The 16986-nt window shown below is 42.7% G+C and overlaps 1 protein-coding gene across 1 annotated transcript in view; it reads right to left on the reverse strand.

Moving 5' to 3' along the window:
• Positions 1-6722: 6722 nt before the first annotated feature.
• The window catches only part of jph3b (junctophilin 3b), a 32521-nt gene continuing 22257 nt past the window's right edge, over positions 6723-16986 (reverse strand). The window contains exons 4-6 of the mRNA XM_028408281.1: positions 15396-15520; positions 13312-14294; positions 6723-6803 (exon numbers count right to left, since the gene is read on the reverse strand). Of these exons, the coding sequence (XP_028264082.1) occupies positions 6723-6803; positions 13312-14294; positions 15396-15520 (1189 nt within the window). The remainder of the gene's footprint in view (positions 6804-13311; positions 14295-15395; positions 15521-16986) is intronic.

Below are 16986 nucleotides of genomic sequence, written 5' to 3' on the forward strand. Positions count from 1 at the left end.
ATAGAATGTTGCACTTTGATAGGGTGTCTGGCCTGTCTGTCATCAACGCCTGCGTCGTGATTGGCTTAGAGGAATATCCGCTGTCCTGTTATTCCACATCTTTTTCTCATGCGTTCATACATGTCTGCGCTCAATTACTAGCTCTTTAAAGCGCCAGATACACGTCTAACTAATCCTTTAATGACACAGATCATTATCAAACTCTGTATGGGGCAATAATGTATGAATTATTTAATTAGTGTTGTACCTGGTTGTCGGCTAAAAACAAACCATATGGTTTAACTCAACATTATAACTTTGAAGGATATACACTTACTACATCATACTTAATTGTTCTTTACTCTGCTTCCGCAACGATCTAATTATAAGTCAGTAAACGCAAATATGTACAGTTTATGTGCATGTGGGATTATACAGTGAGGTGTGTCAGCAGGATTAGAGCCATCAAAACCGTAATTATAAATAAATACTACTACTTCTGGATTTCAAAATTAGAGAAAAGGTGCAGACCTCATTGAATTAATTTGGTAACCTGACAAATTAAACCACTTGTGCTTTTTTGTAGTTCCCAAGTACGTCCACCAGATGGAGCCAGATATCAACATTGAAACCTGATGAAGCAGCGGCAAACTTTCTGATGGATGTGTCCATCCATCATAACTTGCCTCATCAATAGGCACACACTTTGAGATACATCAGTCACCTCACTCTGTCACAACCTCAGTCAGACTGTTCTGGAACAGCAGTCAGACGTTCAAAGGCCTGAGTCTGAATGATCTCCTTCTAAAAGGCCCAGATGTCCTTAACCCAATCTGTGCAGTCCTGTTGAGGTTCCGGAGAGGATCCTTTGCTGCAGTGGGAGACATAAAAAAGATGTACAACTCTGTCTGGCTCGAAGATCAGGAGGTCCACCTCCATAGGTTTCTGTGGCGTGACTCAGAAAAAGAAGAGCTGGGTGAGTTTGCGATCACAAGAGTTAATATAGGACAAGCCAGCAGGCTGCATTGCTCAGCTCGCCATGAGAGAAACAGCAAACCTACCTCAGTTCAGCCACCTGACAGATGAGCGTTGTGTGCTACAGGAGGACAGATACATTGATGACGTCCTGACCACACAACAAGTTGGACCAGCTCAAGACCATCACAGTGAACATGGAGCAGATCCTAAAAGCAGGAAGGTTTGCACTGAAGCCGTGGGTGTTCTTCGTCCTGCTAAACCAGCTCAGGGATGAGGACAACAAAGCTCTTGGCCTCGGCTACACTGTGGAAGAAGACAAACTACATGTCATGGTGAGAATCAACTTCTCCAAACGAAAGAAAAAAATGAGACTCGGCCAAGATTTTCTGCTGGAGGAAGTGCGGGATCAGACACCAAACCCACTAACACGACGTGAGTTACTCAGTCAAGTTGCTGGGCTATATGACCCGATTGGCCTGACGACACCTGCAAAGCAAAAAGGAGCCATATTGGTTCGAAGAGCATTCCAAGAGACAAAACCCAGAAGCAGCATCGTCAAGGACACATGGGACCTCGCCTTGTCAGATGAGCTACGGAGAGATGCCATCAACCTATTTGAAGAGTATATTCAGCTTGGCAAAATCAAGTTTCTCAGAGCCCTGACACCACAAGATGCTGGAGCTGGCCCTGTCGCCCTGTCACCTTCTCTGACAGCAGTGAACATGCTTATGGTGCTGTCCTATATCTGCGATGGAGCTGTGGTGAGGCTGCAACAATCAGACTAGTAGAGTCTAAAGCCAAGCTGACACCGCTGGATCACAAAGGAGAAGTGGTTAAAGCAGAGCTGTGTGGTGCAGTCTTCGCCACTCGCCTGAAGAAATACTTCGAACAGCATGGTCAAATAAAGTCTAACAGTGGTACCATTTGATGGACAGCCAAACAGTCCCTGGTGCTATCTAGCGGGAAAGCTATGGTTTCCAGACCTTCTTTGCCAACAGGATTGGGGAGAACAGCACAAGACTGCAGGACTGGTGGTGGATCCTTGGACCTCTGAATATAGCTGACATCATTACCTAAGGAACTGGACCAAAAGACTTGGATGAGGATTCAGAGTGGCAGAAAGGGCCAAAGTTCCTGAGTCTCCCAGTAAGTGAATGGCCTATCATGTCAGCAAAAGATGTAATGGCTACTGCTAGAGAGAGGATCTGTAAAATACAGAAGAAGTCATTTGTAGCCGTGCTTACCAGAGCCCAAGTGAAAAAAGGACCCTCAGATCAAAGGAGCCCACCAGCTGGCTGTGAGATGGTTCAGCAACTTAACTCGTCTGGTGAAAACTGTTCCATGGGTCTGGAGGGCAGCAAAGAAGTTTGCAGCAACAAAAAGAGCATTAAAGTGTCCAAAGTGGGGGGCGGTTCCATCAGCAATATCATTACTGTGACAGAACATCAGGACGCCTTAAGAGACATTTTCCTTGCTGCACAGGAAGGTGTGACCTTCCCCAACACCACCACAGACCGTCTAGTAGTGTACAAAGAGCCAGAATCTGGGCTGCTGGTCTGTGGTGGAAGGATCCAAGCCTTCAAAGAAGATGGAGACTGTTCCTGTCCTGCCTTATGATGCATGGGTGTCAACACTGCTGGCTCATGAGGCCCATAAGCAGGGCCATGAAGGTGTGGCTGCAACCCTTCTGAAGATGAGGAGGAAGGCCTGGGTCATTCAAGGGAGAAGAGTTGCCCAAAAAGAAAAACCAGAGCCAAAAGATGCCAACAAATAATGGGTGACCTACCTCCTGAGAGAACTAGTATCAGGTCAAAGATGACATCAAGAAGCGAGTCACAATGAAGGTGTGGGGAGTTGTATTCAGCTGTATAGCCAGCAGAGCTATCCATGTGTGCCTGGTCAACACAATGTCTACAGAAAGCTTCCTAATGGCCTATCAGAGGTTCACTGCAATCTGAGGTCACCCAAAGAAAATCTGGTCTGACCCAGGCACCAACTTTATCGGTGCCAAACCCATCCTAAAAGAACTGTACTACTTCCTAGATGGCCTTGACAGTTCTGCTGTGAAAGAAGCATCTTCAAAAAATAGCACCAACTGGGAGTGGAAAATTTAACCAGCTGACTCACCGCACCACAACGGGGCTGCAGAAGCTGCAGTTCGTATCATTAAGAAGGCATTCTATAGTTTGTAAAAAGAGACGGGCCTCAGCTACAGCGAACTGCAAACAGCCTTCCAGCTCGCCGCCAACCTTGCCAACGAGCGTCCTATAGATGCCAGAGTGCAAAGCTATGAAGAATGTGTACAGTATGTAACACCCAACACACTTCTCCTGGGACGTGCTTCCTCAAAGGGTGACACTGGCACATTTGATTTCACAAGCTACCCCTACAGGAGGCTCAGAGAAATGCAGTGCCAGGTCAACAAGTTCTGGGGTTCATGGAGTCAGCTTGAGAGGACACTTCAAGCTTGGACGAGTTGTGAGTGTCAACCCTGACTCCAGAGGCATTGTACAGGATGTGAACGTTAGGGTTGTCCCCAGTTTCTGGACCCCTGTGACAAGAGCCACAGTACCTGACCAACCTGCCACTGAGCTCCTGAGAGGAGATGCCCAGTCCAAAGTCCTACACAGAGATGTCCTAGTGGTTCTACTGCCAGTTGAGGAACAAGCAGGGAGGTGAAAATCCTGACTGTTGGGTCACTACTACCTGTGTATGCGATCTTGCCAGCGGATCTCCTGAGAAGATCGAGTGGGAGGTGTTGAGGCAAACTGCCCGATTGCCCTTTTTTTCTCAACCTGTGACGTCAGCGGAACTGTGATCACTCAATTGCTCCTGCCCGGGACTTTAAAAAAGACGGACCAGCAGCATTGCATGAGGAGACACGCACAGCAACTGACAGAGTCAGAGAAGCAAAAGCAAAGCCAAAACACAAAGAAAGACTTTAAGAGACACTGCCAGCGCTACCACGCAGTTGTGGACCCTTTCTGAAAACAATCCTGAAGCACAGCCGGTAAGAGCACGCTACGATCACTGTGTGTTTTACTGCGCTAATGCTTGGTAGCGTTGTCGCGGTGCGTTCAATGACGCTCCGTAAATGTGGTCTTTTACACGTTTAGGCGTGTATAGTATTTTGTGTTTAGTTATTTTGATAAGATTGCATTAAATAATTATTTTAAACATGTTGTGGTAAAAGCATAAATTATTAGTTAAAAATACTGATTAAAATTAAAGCTGTGGAAATCCAAACATGTTAGAAATCGTCATTAGTGGTTGAAAACTACTAGTTTGTTTGTTAGTTTGTTTGTTAAAATATATTTCTTAATTTAAAGTTTACTTACCTGCATAGTGTGCTAAGCAAGCTGCTAAAAATATGCACTGTCACTACATTTGCAATTGTAAATTTAATTCTGAACATTTGTTTGTATGATTTTTTTTTTAGGTTTTTCACCTGAGCTGATCTGATGTGATTCTGACACTACAAGAATGAATAAAGAAAATCAGAAATAAACCGATCACGGAGTGGAGTCCAGTTGATCTTCAGTCAGAGAGTCATCCTTTCAAGTGGGGAAAAAACTGCAAAACCATATAACACTTGACAACAATAGTGATGAAACTCATGCAAATGATACAACAGGTGTTTTGTTTTTACATGTTGTCACTCCTGTGTTGTTCCGCTCTTCTTTCTTCAATGCCAGTACAGCTTTCCCTCCATTCTCCCCTCTCATTGAGAACACGGTTCCCTAGATGTAAGCCATGCCTACTTAAAAATGCCCCGCCCATCTGCTGACGCAGGAAAATTGAGTTAATGTTGCTATAGTAACCACACCCCTCCCTCTCAACCAGGGTTGTACCACTCCCTCTCTGCATCAGGAATGCTGCAAAACCACATGCACAAAAGTATCAAAACACAACGCAAGAGTAAAAACACACACAAGCCAAGTCTTTTTTCTTTCAAACACTTTCATTATCTCCACACAACTGAAAAACAAAGCAGAGTATTTTCCAGAAACATAAAGTAAGAGAAAGAAGGAAAGAAAGAAAGAAAGAAAGAAAGAAAGAAAGAGGAGAGTCAAACTATAGAGAGAGAGCTTGGCATGCTGTAGCATGCTGCAGACTAACAGGGTGGCACAGGGCATCATCACCAGGCTGATGGCATACAGCAGAGCTTCTTTAACCTGCCTCAGTCTGGGATCTAACATGAAAAGAGAATCTGTTGTTGTGCCTCTAAGGATGCAGGCACATTGAACTGAGCTTGTTGTAATAATAATAATGTGGGAAACACCAGTAAAGAGCCTACAGCCGAGTTCCACTCCAGAACAGAAAAGCAACACCAGAACCTCAACTGCAACACCCCCCCCGTCCCCCTCCATCCCTAGACGTTGTTACCAATGGCAATGGAGTCAGTCATCCCGCCATCCCATCACATGGAAAGAGAAGGATGCACACACATGTTCACACACTTGGATGAGCATTCATGTGCACACATGCAAACAAACACAGAGCCTGGTTTCCCAAATGGGTTCAACACACACACACACAGTGTTGTCAGTCCACCACAAAAAAACTAAAAAAACAGACAAATGGTGACTGGTGTCTGCAAGGGGAAGTTGTGACCCCACTAGCATCACTATATAGCTTCTTATAACTGTCATATATCCCAGAAAAATCAATAACAGACTCCTGACGCCGCCTCTATCAAAACCCAACATGTCACATGTGCTTCTGAAGATTTTTTTTAAACTAAGATATTCCAGTACATGTGCATGCGTTGTTGTACTTTTATCAATTGGCGCTACAAAAGCAGGCAGGTGGCGACTAGTATTATTATTTTTTTCAGACATCTTGCAAGTATATTATAAAAGATGTTGTCTTAGGTTTTGAGAGAGGCCGTCGGAGACACTGCCTTTTTACTTTAACACCAAACTGGTGATGCTATGCTGGAGGCAGCACTGCCAACAGTAAGCACAGAGCTCTGCCAGAGGAAGCTCCATCCTCTATGTGTGGAGGTGGAGAGAGTGTGGGAGACAGAGAGAGAACACAGTTGTCAGCTGATGCTAGCAGGCTAGATGTGGTGACTGTGTCCTCATGAGATGAACAGCGTGAAAGGCCACAGAGCTACTTGAAGACTATTCACACCCACACACACACACACAGTGGTAGAAAACACACATATTGAAGAGAAAGGTAAGCACTTATTCACTTCAACATTTTCAGGTGAGGTGATTAAGGATGAGAGAAGATAGACAGGTGAAGCGCCTGCCAACGAAAACACACAACCATCAGTAACAACACCTGGGCAGGCGGAGGAGCCAAAAGGCAGGAGTTTTATAAAGAGGGCAGAGGGTTACAAAATAAAGAATATTAGCCATCAACATATTGTACATGAGAGAAAATGTTAATAAATAAGTTAGAAGTTACAAATCTGTTGAAAACTATGACTTTGAAGATGAAAAAGTTTCGTCAGTCCTGTTTGCACACTGGTTTATACCACTCCAGTCGGGATGGGAACTACTGGAGCCCACCACAGTCCAGTTCCCGGACTATTTTATTCTCCTCAGTAGCCCGGTTACCTGGACCACTTTACTTCTTTGAACACACTTCTTCTTGACAGCTGGACCAGGCTAAGCCGCCTGCCTTTGTCAGTCCCCATCCAGGTCTCAGTCCACTTGGGGTGGTGGGTGGGGGGTGAGTGGGGCAGCAGTTACACTTGTATGAATTTATAGTTGTTGTAGCATAGGAAGGTTGACTCTGAAAGCAGTGCTGTCTTAAATAAAAAAGTGGATAAACAAAATAGCCACTCCAATGTTGAGCAAAATCACCATGACAACCAGGATGGAGCTGTAGGCCTGCGTGGGAGAGAGAGAGAGAAAGAGAGAGAGAGAAAGAGAAAGAGGTAAGGTGTCAGTAAGGACACACACACTCTCAGAAAGCTCACAGACTTGAGGCTGTTTTCATACATGATGTACATTCAAACTGCACAGTGCAATTATACTTTTAAAAGGATTAAATGGCGTGAAACTATTTTATCAACCTATGAGAGAATTTTTTTTATTCTTTTGGAAGCCATATCACAGTCTTTTACACAAACTATAATCACATTACTTTTCATTGGATCTGTGCTCCTCATTGCATGGCTGCAATCACATCCATCATCCCACTGTTGTCAGGTGAATTCTGGTAACTGTCACTTCATCTGAAGGAGCCTCCTTTACTGGTTCAGAAAATCCTTAGGGTTTATAAGAACCATTTAAAAAAAACTACAGTAGATGAACTCAAACATATGGCTGTCAGATGCTTCCCGACAACCCAGGTCATGCAGGTGAAGGGCGCTCCCTCCTAGCCACCTGTCCTCTCCAGGTAAATCTGTGTTTCTCAATCAAATACATGCACCTTTTTCTGGTATTATCATGGAGTATATTTGGGATTATCAAAATGACGAGGTCCTGCAGAGGATATGACAGGTCTGCTCTTTTAATTAAGTCTATCTCTGAAATAACTTGACTGCAGAGGGAAAAGGGAAAATGGGACTCTGTACAACACTACGCATTGTTATTAAGCTGCGTTAGCGAAACATTTTTGTAAATGAATCTGTCCAGAGTGGCTGCTGATGATGTTTCTGCTGATCACCACGGTGATAGTCTTACCACAGATCTGTGTCATAGATGATTACACCACAGGTGGATGGAGATCTGATATCCTGCTTTTGTTTACTATGATAATTGTGCTTTTTGTTATGTATCAACAACACATGACATCCACTGAATAAAAGCAGAATAATCCGCTTATTTTTCCAGTTTAGTTTATGTTGGAGAATTATTCAGACTTAAGATTAAATCATATGGAAATGAACTAAACAGCCTGTGAGAGTGTAGCAGCTCTCACACCTGTACATTGAACATGAAGCTACAACCTGTCACATTTTGATTAGGTTTTTGTACACTAAGATGTGATGTGTTGATTAGTTAGCTTCAGAAGTGCTAATTCTTATATTTGGAATGAGCCATTTCCATCCTTGTTTCCACTCTTCACACTGAGCTAATGAGCGAATAAGTAGAGTGTAGTATTGCTTTAGGAATATTGAACACCAGACCTTGAGTGAGAATGCTGAAACAAGTTCCAGTGAAATATGGCATCAGACGAGGAAAAAGGCTAGTTAGTGTGTCTGCATAATGTTTTGGTGGTAAAATTTAACGTCACTGCAAACAAGAAATCCGTATGACTACAGTCAGTGACTACACAGTGCTACAGTCACAATTTACTAGCATTTCACTGTTAATCATCAGCAGAGAGTGTTTATTCTTAATCCTGGATATGAACAGAGCACCAGGCCTTCTGAGAAGACAAACACAAACCCCCATTTGGTGTCATTATTCCCTTTGCTGGTTACTACTATTAACCACTTGGGAGTGCATAAACACATCTTAATCACCAGCAGCAAACATCATTCATAATCTAATGCTTATTATCTAAGTTGAGAAGACTGAGAGCTGCCACTGCATTTTCTTACATAACACTGGACTGATCAATATGTCTTAAATTGTGCAATAAAAATCACAATAAAAGACAATCACCATTCAAACTCAGCTTATACAGAGATTTAACATGTCCTCTGGTTTGACTAAATGTGTGATAGACTTGTTGCACTATACACATGCCCTGCAGACAAGCACAGAGTGTCCAAATACAGTGAGTTTGATGGATGCCTGTTATTAAGACTGGGCAGATGTGAATCCATCTAACTCACACTGACCTTTGACCTAATTAGTTTAACAATGTGTCAAACCTCTGTCAAAGTGGTCATGAAACAGACAACCAGAAAACACAAATTTCCACAGCTGAGAAATCCCAGACAGAAACTTAAAATGTGACATATATCCCAAGTGATTTTGCCATATATGTTCCCTACATGGTAATGTATTGGTGTGGCATACATACTCTGAGACAAACAACCAGCAACAAACACTCACACTGATGGCCAATTTAATGTCCCAGTTGACCTAACAGGCACATCTTTAGATTGTGGGAGGGTAGTCCTCTATAAATAATATTTTCTCTCCTGAATCAAAGATAGAAGCTCTAATAATTGGATCACAGTGACTTAGAATCCTTGAGATAGAAAACTCACAACATGAGCCCCAAGCTGCTAACCTTGATTTGCTTTTTAAACCTTAAACGTCGCCTTTTATCATTTTAGAAAAAAATACATCAAATCTACAGTCATATCCCTCCCGAGCAAATACCAAGAGCTGTGTTTGTGCTTTTATCATTCACACTATAGTGTAATGCTTTCTTTTGTGGACATCCCAGGAAAGGTCTGGGTAAACTGCAGAGCAGCCAAAATGCAGCAGCCTGCATGCCGACTGAGATCAGGAGGAGAGGACAGATTGTGTATACATACACCTGTATCCTTAGCATCTCTGACAAATCTGCTCTTCCTGTATGATTAAAGAAGCATGATCCTACTACTGTGGTTGTTGTCAGTTTACTATTTTTGGGGGGTAAAAATGTGGTCATCTGGGGACATGTCATTATGTAGATATGAGCTAATGCATCTAGCTGACAGATACCGATAATAGTGGGTACAGTAAACCAGGCTGTCTAGAGGACTAAGACAAGAACAAAGTTTGATGGATTAATTTAGAGAAACTGTGTGTGTGTGTTCATTCCCATGGCACTCCCTGTGTGTATCTATCTGTAAGAATGATAGTTTCTGTGTATGCTGTTAACCTGTCTTACACAAACCTCACTTGCTTCTCTGCAGCTGCAAACACACGCAAGTACCCCACCTCCACCCCCCTTGTCACTGACACACGCCCACCGATTGGCCGCGTTGAAGCAAGGCATACGCTGTTCCCTAGCAACAGAGCGCTGGTTAACCAATAGGGGGCCTTCAGTGAGGAAGGGGCTAGTTTGCCAGACTGCTGTTACTAAGGTGCAGAGAGGACTGCTAAGGTTCTCTCTCTCTTCCTCTCTGCCTATATATCTGTGCGTGCATGTGTGTGTTAAAGGCTTTTCGTATGGCAGGTAGCAGCAGCAGGCGTCATCACACTGCTGCAAATCAGTTCATTTTAAGGTGAGCAAGTTGTGTGAGAAGTGAGGAAGTGTATTTAGCAGCTAGTGAAAAGTGTGAGCGTTGGACGGGTGTGTATTCCCAGTGCACGTCTGCAGTGTGTGTGGTTTTCACTCACTGCTGATTTTTTTCCTGTTGCTTTCATTAGCTAATGCCACGACCACATTATCACTCAGGATTAGCATGTTTGGGGCCATCCACCAGCCGGAGTCAAGACGTAGCCAAAAAATTGTATTACAGCGGTGTAATCCCCCCCCCCCCACTTGCTCATAGTACAAAAAAAAAATCTTTCTTTATTTCACAAGGTTAAACCTCATGCCTCTCCCCCAGGATTATCTTAATATGTGGGATAACATTGTGTTATGTCACTGGGAATGGGATCCTCATGACAGTGGGCAATAAATCCTTTTAGTCAAATCAATGTGGTGCAACAACATAACAGATATGACAAATGTACCACACAGCTGCTGTCCGCTGCGATGCACAGGCCATGGAGAGGCCCAAACTACTGAAGTTCAGCTGCAAAAAGTGATCTGATGACAAAGTAAAAACAAAAAATGGGTTAGCATGCAGCTATGTAGTGAAGACTTTAAATGCAAAACTGAGATGCTGACCTTTGACCTTTTTGATATAAAATGTGTTTTGTGTATTTGCATTGATCTTTGACCTTTACTTCCAGTAAGTTAGGGTTAACTCTGTCTGTTGAACATAATTGGAAACAAAATAAATAAATATGTGACCTATATCCCCATATATTCTGAGTGATAGAGCCATATATGTTTCCTGTACATTAGTGTAGCTTTTATAACAAAACATTGACTTTCATAACATTTGTAGAAATGTAGAAATATTATAATACTCTAAATGTATTATCATTTATACAGTGTATGAAGTTATTTGCACAAACTTTAGGGGGCATATTTGTGAACAGGCCAGGCTAAAGAAAACAAAACATAATTGTAATGTAAGGTTTGTTACACAGAAGCATCTGGTCGGTAGCATTACAAATTGCACATTTTTGCTTTTGCACCTATGTTTACTTTTTTATTATGCTGTAAATAATGTTTATACTGTTTAATTTTTACCATTAGAGGTATATTTTTTAGTATGCTTGAGTGCCTGTATATTGCTGCTGCAATAGCAAAATTTCCCAGCTTGGGATGAATAAAGTATTGTCTATTCTATTATATTCTATTCTATTGCATTCTATTCTATTCTAGCCCTATACCTATATCTTTGGAAATGACAGGCACATTCAAAATAAAAATGTGCCATATACTTGAACCCAGGTATGCACTGATCCCATGTAAATATTTAATGTCGACCATGATATTAAGTAAATTGGGTGTCTTGGGTAACTGGGAGGCTAGATTGGTTGGCTAGATCTCATAATGCTTCAATTGTATGCTTGCAACACCTGCTACGTCATGCATTAGACTTGATTTACGACAAACACACTGAGCAACCAAATGGATCAAGCCAAAGAATAGTCATCTGTATGGCAGTATTTCATGCTTGCTATGCCAACAAGTTTGACAACAAAAAGGTCTGCCAAGGAAATGTCATCTGACCACTACCAGGTGTCCATATGCAAAGCCCAGGTAAAGTTATCAGTGCATCAGCAAAAGAACATATCTATCTGAATGTCTATCACAAGCCAACTTCAGCCAATCAAATGGCAAAGAACAAACAAGAGATCTATGAATAAACGATGAACACATCCCATCTAAAACACATCCATAACTGCAAATACTGCAATACCACAAACACATAAATTGAAGCCTAGTAAGCTGAATTAATAATGATAATTATTGTCTCTTTGTGTTTCCGTGACATTCTGCTGCCCCCTCCACCCAGCTAAGAGCCCAGTTATAGCCTCTTTGTGTTTATAATGGATCTGCCACAGGGAAAAGCTGGTTGTCACTGAGGGGCTGAGGGAGCGCACATTTTCAGACAGTCCCTCCAGGGGGATTCAGACGGTGTTTCTTTGGGTTGTGCACTCAGAAAGTGTTACAAATAGACAAGTAAAAAATAATGTGCAAAGCAATACGTCACCTCCACAACGCTGCCCAGTCAATGCTCTTCAATGAAATTCAGAAATTATACTATTTTTATTCTGCGTTTCGTATACATATTTTACACAGTTCTTTACCGCTGATTTGTGGAGATGGGTGCAGATGGGTTTTTACCAAGCTACCTGTGTAATAACACAGTGAGATCATCATTGTACTCTTTTACTCCATTCGCAGCAGTGATGTGTGTAAATCTTTATCATGACCAACAGAAATTAAGAAAAATCAGTGTACTTGTTTAAGGCAGTTATTTAGGTCCATTACTGAACCATACCAAATGAACAAATAGAGAAATAACGCTGACTCTGCCAGTTGACTCTACAGCTGTGTGCTCCTGAGTGTTTAAAATGCTTTCACTGCAGATTTGTCAGTGTAGTGCTTGATAATGACTGATAAATCTCACTGACCAGGCACCGCTACCTCTGTAGATCTGTCACATGATGACACACAGTTAACAGTCACGGCAAAAATAACGAAAAGAAACTATACTAAGTAACTTATATCAAAGCTTAATTGTGACTGAATTCTGAATTTAAATTAATTTAAATTTATGTGAGGACATAAATGTGCACTATTGAATATTTAGCCTACTCTAATTAATGTAAAAGGGGCAAAATGTCGGTAAAATCATTTGCTTCTATTGAATCAGTTTAGATCAGATTAGATCAGATTAGATTAGATTCAACTTTATTGTCACTACACATGTACATGTACAAGCACAAGGCCACAAAACACAGAAAATTATGTGTAATTGTACCATCTGAATTCATGAGTTACCACTGTGACCTAGCACGATAACTAGCCATCTAATCGGGTCATCCTTTAAGTGAACAGTGGAACAGTGAACAGTACCAAATTTAAAGAAATTTTGTCAACTTGTTGAGTAACCTTTGACAAAAGTTTGGTAAGTGCTTCATCAGACATCACTTCCCCCCTCCAAAGGCAGGTCAAAGGACACATACAAAAGCATACACATCTACTTCAATCTTCACTTACTCTATTTTGCTGCCCAAAAGAGCACAGCAAGAAAGCTAATAGTTTTTGAACTATGTTTTGACGGACAAAGCTGCAAAAAGCAGCATATATCAGAAAAACAAACTCTCTGACCGCATATTATTTTATTAGTGTTTGCTGCTGGTCCTGTTACAAAAACATTAGTGCTTTAATATTCTTTAATATGTGCCTTTCCTTGCAGTTAAGTGTAAGTCTTACCGAGTTGCCTTTGCTCTGCATGAGGCTGTGGTCCTGCTGCTCCGGTGTAATGGGGGAAGATTTCAGAGGGGGGGAGAGGGTGAGGTCCCGCCGTAGAGGCCGTGAATCCATCTTCTCCCCCTGTCTGTCCAGCTTGTGTGCTGAGTCCTTCCCCGCCTCCCTCCCCTCTTTCCCTTCCCTTTCATCCCTTCCCTCTCGGTTCTTATGCCTCTGCCGCTGCACAGTGTGTGAGCGCCCCTCTCCATGAGCGTGCCCGTGCCTCTCCTCCCCATGCCCATGGGGCTTGTGGGTAGTGGAGTCTCTGGGCTGTAAAGGCTTCATCTCCATCTCATAGTTGCTAATTTTCTCCTCATCCTGCTCCAGCAGCCGGCCTCCCCTACCGTGCACACCCCTGTGCCCGGACGTCCAAGATGCAGACGATGACGACTCTGTCCACCTGTCCCCTCTAACCTGTCTGTGATTGGATGAGCCATGCTCCCGCGACTTATGATTGGAGGAGCTGTGTTTGTGTCCATTGGTTCGGCTTGTTCCTCGCCCGCCACCTCCTCCTCCTCCTTTTGACAACATTCCTCTCCTCTTGTCCTCGCTCCAGCTGTTGGCCCGTGGGTACTCCCCTTTCACTCCCCCTTCACCTCCTCCGCTTCCTCCTTCCATCAAAACCTGAATCTCCGTCTGCCCTCCTCCCCCACCTTTCTCACCTCTTTCTCCTCCCTCCTTCCCCCTGTCCCCGTGGTCCACGGCGCTCTGCCGGTGGAATCGTGCGCTCTTGCTGCGCTGAGACGGGCGGGCAGGGGGAGGAGGGGTGTGGGGCGGGGAGGAAGAAGGTGGGCTGAGGTCAGGGGTTGCAGCATCATTTGAGGGGTCGTCAGATCCCGCACTCTTCACATAGAGATCTGGACTGTCAGCCGTTCCAGCACTACTCGACAAACCCTCACCCTCCACTTCACTGGAGACCTGACGTTTTGGACGCTGAACCTCCATACCTGCAGGTAAAATCAGAAAGATAACACACATTTAAAGGTTGAAAAGAAGAGTAAATACAGGTGCTGCTTTCTCCCACTGGAGACAGCTTCTGAAAAAGAAAAGTTTGATGCCTTTTTTGTGGCATTTCTTCTTGAATGGTAAGTTAAAATTCAAATGTTGCATGTGCAACTACAGTTTTTCGTTATGAGGCGTATAGACAGACACATCATCACCAAATTACAACACAATTTATACTGAACAACATTCAAAGATTTTTGCCATTGATTTCAATTAGATCACCTTCAACAGGCATTTAGTCCTGTGAGTTTAAGCTCCACCTAGAAACAGTTAGAACTGATGAAACCACACTAAGCATCAGTGAAGCCAGGTTTATTTTATTTTGCGATATTATCATGTAAAGAAAATGTGACTTCAGTATCTCAAAATGCTACTGTAATTGGAGGATTTCCCTCTGTCTCAGATTGTCATTTAATGAATTAAATAAGCTTAGTGAGGCCACAATGAAGCTTTTATGATGAAGTTACAGAATCTGCCGCGTCAGCAAAAACAAGAACATGGATAGATCTCAGCCTATACTCTGACCATTGCTCCCCCCAGTAATTTCCTTACAGTCTCTTATTTGTTGTCTATGAGTGGATGTGCAGGAAGCAGTAGGGTAGATGATGATGATGATGATACCTTGGATATCAAAACAAAACATGCTGCAAAATATCAATGCTGATGCTTGCTGACATAGATGTTCCCACAGTACCTGTGAAGTAACAGGCAGCAGCTGAGAGCAGAATAGATGTCCTCTCAGGTATGTGTGTGCTGGAGTGTACAGTGTGTGTGTGTGTGTCGCGCTGCATGTTCCTGTGTACTGGCTACCTGCGGAGCTCTACAGGTGTGAGTGACAGAGGCAGAACTGCAAAGCTGGAGGGAGGCCGACATTGACCTTTATCAACAACCCCCACACACAGACACACACGTGTGTTTGTTCATGCATGTGTACACTCACGTGTTGTTACATATAGGCCAGCTTAATAGGTGTTTGGATAACTATACACATGTATATGGACATGTGCTGCATTATATGTTGTTTTGTGTGTGTGTGTGCCCACCATTTCCTGGGTGCTGAAAGGAAGGGGAGAACTGTTTGGCAGTGACCCTCGCCATGCGACTCTCCTCCTGGGCTTTCTGAGCTGCTCCTACTGCCGCCTCTGCTTTACCCTGCGCATGAGCCGTCCTGAGGCACAGAAGACAATAGAAAAAAATTAAGCCAACTTTAACTACATTTTTAAAAATAACACAGTGAGGTACAGAAAGAAAAAGTAATGTCAACACTTTCCAAAGGAACAAGACACAGAAACTGACCTTTAGAACAAACAAAGTACCAGCATGCACCACAGTGCTCACATAGAGGCATTTGATAATGTACTGACACCTTTAAAATAAATTCTTCTCCATTAACTTTGAGTGGGATTTTGCTGGGACACATGGTCAGCATCACATAGCCTATATGACACTGGAGATCATCAACAGCAGTAGCACTTGTTCCCACTCCCCTGGGGTCAGAGCAGATAGAGGAATAAGAGCATTTCTTAAGGCAGGCATAGATAGCTTAATGAATACAATCTAATTGGGTCAGGTCAGAGAAAACCAGTTTTTTTGCATCCCCCTTACAACTCCTGCAAGCCGTGCACCTCCCTGGAAATGTAAACACCGCTGCAATGTGGACCATCACAGCTGTGACTGGTTAGCTCAAACAGTGTGTGGACACAGTTGGTTGCAGGGTATATCTTCCTTCACTTTTCCAGCTGTTGAACATAGCAGATGATGTTGTATTTGAAGCTAATAGAAGCTTAAGAATTGTCATAGTGTCACATTTACCTGTTGACAGACAAAAATATTAACATTTTCCTGTTTGTGTGTTAGCTCAATGTCTTTTTAATATCTACTGCAGTAAGTTCAGTAACATAGATACACACATGATTCACTCAGTTTCAGTTTCACCAGGTCCCTATAATACTCTGGTATACAGAGGAGTTCATGGTCCACTCAATGACTGCAAGGTGTGCACATCAGTCCTCCACCACCGTGCTAGACAGTGGGTATGAGGTGTTTCTGTGTTTGGTTTTCAGCAGACATGGTGGTGAGCATTAAGACCAAACAACTCCACTTTGGTCTCATCTGTCCATAGGACATTGTTCCACAAGTGTTGTTCTTTGTTCAGATGCAGTTTAGTGAACCTCAGTCCTGCTTCCATGTGCTTTTTAAACAGAGAGTCTTTCTCCTGGTAACCCTTCAAACAATATAACAATAAACAATATTAATTATTTATTTTTTATTATTTTTTTTATTATTTATGCATAGAAGTTGTATGTAACTACATGCATGTATAATCTTTCTGCACCACACAGCAACTTGTCACCATGTTTCATGTGAACAAATTTCCTGATAGCATGTATTTTGTTTATATCCACAAAAACATAGAACTGTGTGGATTAAAACACAGGTTGACAAACAACTAATGCCTGACACTGAATTTGTTTTTTAAGGCGACCTGCTATATAGTAAAACACATACAGTCTGGTCCTGGAGTCTTCATATTACAGACAAACAACATCTGTAAACCTCACTGTGTTGTGGTTTCTATTAACATTTGGGACATTTTTTGTGCAATTATGGCAACATAAGTAACACATCTACATC

This window comes from Parambassis ranga, chromosome 6 (assembly GCF_900634625.1).
Source record: "Parambassis ranga chromosome 6, fParRan2.1, whole genome shotgun sequence".
Classification (NCBI taxonomy): domain Eukaryota; kingdom Metazoa; phylum Chordata; class Actinopteri; family Ambassidae; genus Parambassis; species Parambassis ranga.